We start from the raw sequence: 3,369 nt of genomic DNA on the forward strand, positions 1-3,369 counted from the left end.
ATATGCTTTTTTCCTTCCATAAATACTAGGGTATGATGTTTATTTTTTAAACTGTAAGAGCAGCCCATTTTATTATAAGTTTTTAAATTTTTCCAGAGTAATAAACAATGGTGTGACTCTGTTAAGAGTATTGCAGTAGTTACTGTGTTTTAAGAATGCTCTGTATAGTATTCTTCAAAAAATAGAGGTAGTGCATGGTAAAATGAGTCCGTGATAAACAACACAACTAAAAATGTGAAAGAAATCTGTATTTTTACTTGATGCACTTAAGTGAACTTTCATTTTGACCATCAGATGAATGGTCATATATCACTGCCAACTATCCCCTCCCCCTGAAATATTAAACATGTCTATGGGGATCTTGTACATGAAAAAGGTAATAGTTAATAGTATTTACAAAGTAACTGAGCTACACTATTAAATAATAATACTGAATGCTGACTTGCAAAATTCTTGTGTTGTTCTTAGCTATTGAACAAAGTTTTGATCAGGGCGACAATGCTAATCGGACGTCAGTGGACCTCAGGATAAGAAAAACACAGGTATGATCACTTAAAAGTTTAAAGAAGATGAACTAGTAATTGTAGTAAATCTGAGAATGAGTTTCACTTTTCTGAAATAGTTTCAGAACTTCATGTTCTGTTTTTTTTGGAATGTAATTATCACTTTCAGTTGTTGTGCAGTAGTATTTGCTGTATCAAAAAAATAAACACTTTTGTTCCACATTTTTGAATCCTCAAAAAACAGCACTCTGTATTAGCTCACAAGTTTGTGGAGGTCATGACGGAATACAACGAGACCCAAACTCTTTTTCGAGAACGCAGCAAAGGTCGGATACAGAGACAATTAGAGATAAGTAAGTGACCTGAATACACTTTTTGAAAAAGATGAATTGTACTATTAGTACTTCCCTTGTTTCTTATTACTTAAAGATGGTACAAAGTGTCATACATCTTGAAGCATGTGAAGGAAATGAAACAATTTTATTGTATGGCATAAAGTCTTCAATACTGCTCTTCAGAACAGCTGTAAAGAAAAAGAAAGAAAAGGGAGAAAACTCACTAAATCATTTACTTTATGTTGAAAATTATGAAAGAAAAAAATCTTCTTCCTTTGTTTCATTTATTTCCCATGTTGCAACTTTAAATGAAACATTAAGAAAAGCTGCGTTCTGAAGATAGCAAGTGTTAGTAAAAGCCATTCCAAAATTAACAGGTCGAACAGGACAGCATCTCTTTTTATGCTATGTTATTTTTGCTGGTAAGAACATTTATTAAATTCAGCTGACATAAAATCAGTGCTGCTGTTACGTGACTCTAATAATTTGTTGACTGACTCACATTTGACTTATTTCATCATCGATTATTACAAGGAGTATTCAGAAAGGTACCTGACTCCGCTCTAAACTACAGCATCTGCTTTAGAAGGTGTCTAAAAAAATCTGTAACGTCTTTTATCTAAAATTAGACTTTTTGAATATCCCCTGTAAAAGCAAATGCATATATTCCTGAAATAAGAAATGCAAACAGAAAATTTGGCAAATTCTAAGAAGACTTTACTTTTCTTGTACTTCTTAAATTTGTTGCTAGCTTCTCATGCTAATGGTTCAATTCAGCATTTTGGGCAAGTTAAATTCTTTTTTACCAGTGTGTTTGAGGGGAGGGACCCTGATACCTCAGGACACGGTTCTTTTAAGTTAATGTTGTTGTGATGCAATTAGAGCCTCTAGCTTTTCCTCGGCACTAAAAATTTTAAAGCAGGTTTTGCAGCATTCTTGGGTATTAACATCAGAATGTAATATTCAGACTGTAACTTCGATGTGATAGGATTGAATTGTATAAGTTATTACAGATATTCAACTTATTTTACTTGGGAAGAACAGACATTTGATATATAATTTTTAAAACTGTGTGATACAAATCACTTTAATGTATTGTGTAGCTTGTAACACTTGCATTTGTCACTCTAGTGTGATCAATAGGGTTTAGTTTGTTTAAACATGCAATAATAAATTACATAAATTGTTAGATGTAAAGCAGAAGTGAAGGTACTCTATGGGTAATCATCTTCTCTGTGGAATATGAATGTAATCCTGTGTTGGTAAAATTTACGTAAAGATTTTATTGCCCACAGCATGATGGGGAGTGAATAAATTAGGTGCCAATGTGACATGATTGAATAGATAAATATCAAATGTTATGTAAATACTCTGTACCTCACAGAGCTCTTGTGAGGTAAGAACATGCTGCTTAACAAGGTTCATATATACACTGTAATGTAAATGTTTCTGATCAAACTCTTCAATTTGACCAAAGAACCCCAAAACCAAACAACAGAAAAAACCCACCAACCAGGAATTCTTAACTGTAGCCTTGAAACTGCTTTTTTCTTCTGACTATTACTTGACATTTTTCTGGTTTTTTAATATGCAAAATGGCACTTGGTAACGACTAAACATGACTACATCGTTTTATCCTGAAAAATGCTCAGTACAAGAATTGTCTTTGAATTGTCATCCTTCTGGCATGGTAAAATTTTATGTTCAATAATGAATAAGTGATGTTATATGAAGTACTGTTGTTTTTATCCTAGCTGGAAAGACCACCACTGATGAGGAACTGGAAGAAATGTTAGAGAGTGGTAATCCTTCCATTTTCACTTCTGATGTATGTATTTCTGGTCCATTTATTTCTCACTTCTGCTATTTAGAAGTGTATCAGCACATACTTATTTATGGCCGTATCTTTTTTTCATTCTTCCAAAGATTATATCAGACTCTCAAATAACTAGGCAAGCTCTGAATGAAATAGAGTCACGTCACAAGGATATTATGAAACTGGAATCTAGCATACGGGAACTACATGAAATGTTTATGGACATGGCAATGTTTGTTGAGACTCAGGTAAATGAACTAATTCAAACATATTTACGTAAGTGGGATTTTTTTCCTTCAGTCTTCCTCTTTGAAGTATGCAGAAACAATTGCTTATATTCAGGTAATAGAGACTTAGGTTGCTTTTTGACTGTGATTAGAATATATGAAAGCTAATCACTAAAGGTTTATTTTGTTTTGTTTTAGCCAAATGTACAATCTACATGTACTCGTAGTATATGGTATGAATAAGCATAGGCTTTCTTTTCAGTTGGTACACTCACTCTTTTCTTCAACATGCTTACATTGCAATGTGCTTGAACACTTTGTGCATGTTTAAGGACAACTATCCTAGAATCTTGGCTAATATCTTGGGAATTCAGGATTCTCACAGACATGGTAAAGGACTACTGTGGCAGAATAAAATGTGTGTTAGCAAGGATGTATGCAACTTGCACATAATACAAAGGTATGATTACTGTTATAACTAGCAGGAA

The 3,369-nt window shown here is 33.2% G+C and overlaps 1 protein-coding gene across 1 annotated transcript in view; it reads left to right on the forward strand.

The window, feature by feature from the left end:
- Positions 1 to 461: 461 nt before the first annotated feature.
- Positions 462 to 3,369, forward strand: part of LOC104528925 (syntaxin-2) — a 7,194-nt gene continuing 4,286 nt past the window's right edge. The window contains exons 1-4 of the mRNA XM_029086668.1: positions 462 to 542; positions 748 to 856; positions 2,593 to 2,666; positions 2,765 to 2,902. Coding sequence (XP_028942501.1) covers positions 781 to 856; positions 2,593 to 2,666; positions 2,765 to 2,902 — 288 coding nt within the window. The 5' untranslated portion in view covers positions 462 to 542; positions 748 to 780. The remainder of the gene's footprint in view (positions 543 to 747; positions 857 to 2,592; positions 2,667 to 2,764; positions 2,903 to 3,369) is intronic.

Source organism: Antrostomus carolinensis, unplaced genomic scaffold (assembly GCF_000700745.2).
Source record: "Antrostomus carolinensis isolate BGI_N321 unplaced genomic scaffold, ASM70074v2 scaffold1700, whole genome shotgun sequence".
NCBI classification, from domain to species: domain Eukaryota; kingdom Metazoa; phylum Chordata; class Aves; order Caprimulgiformes; family Caprimulgidae; genus Antrostomus; species Antrostomus carolinensis.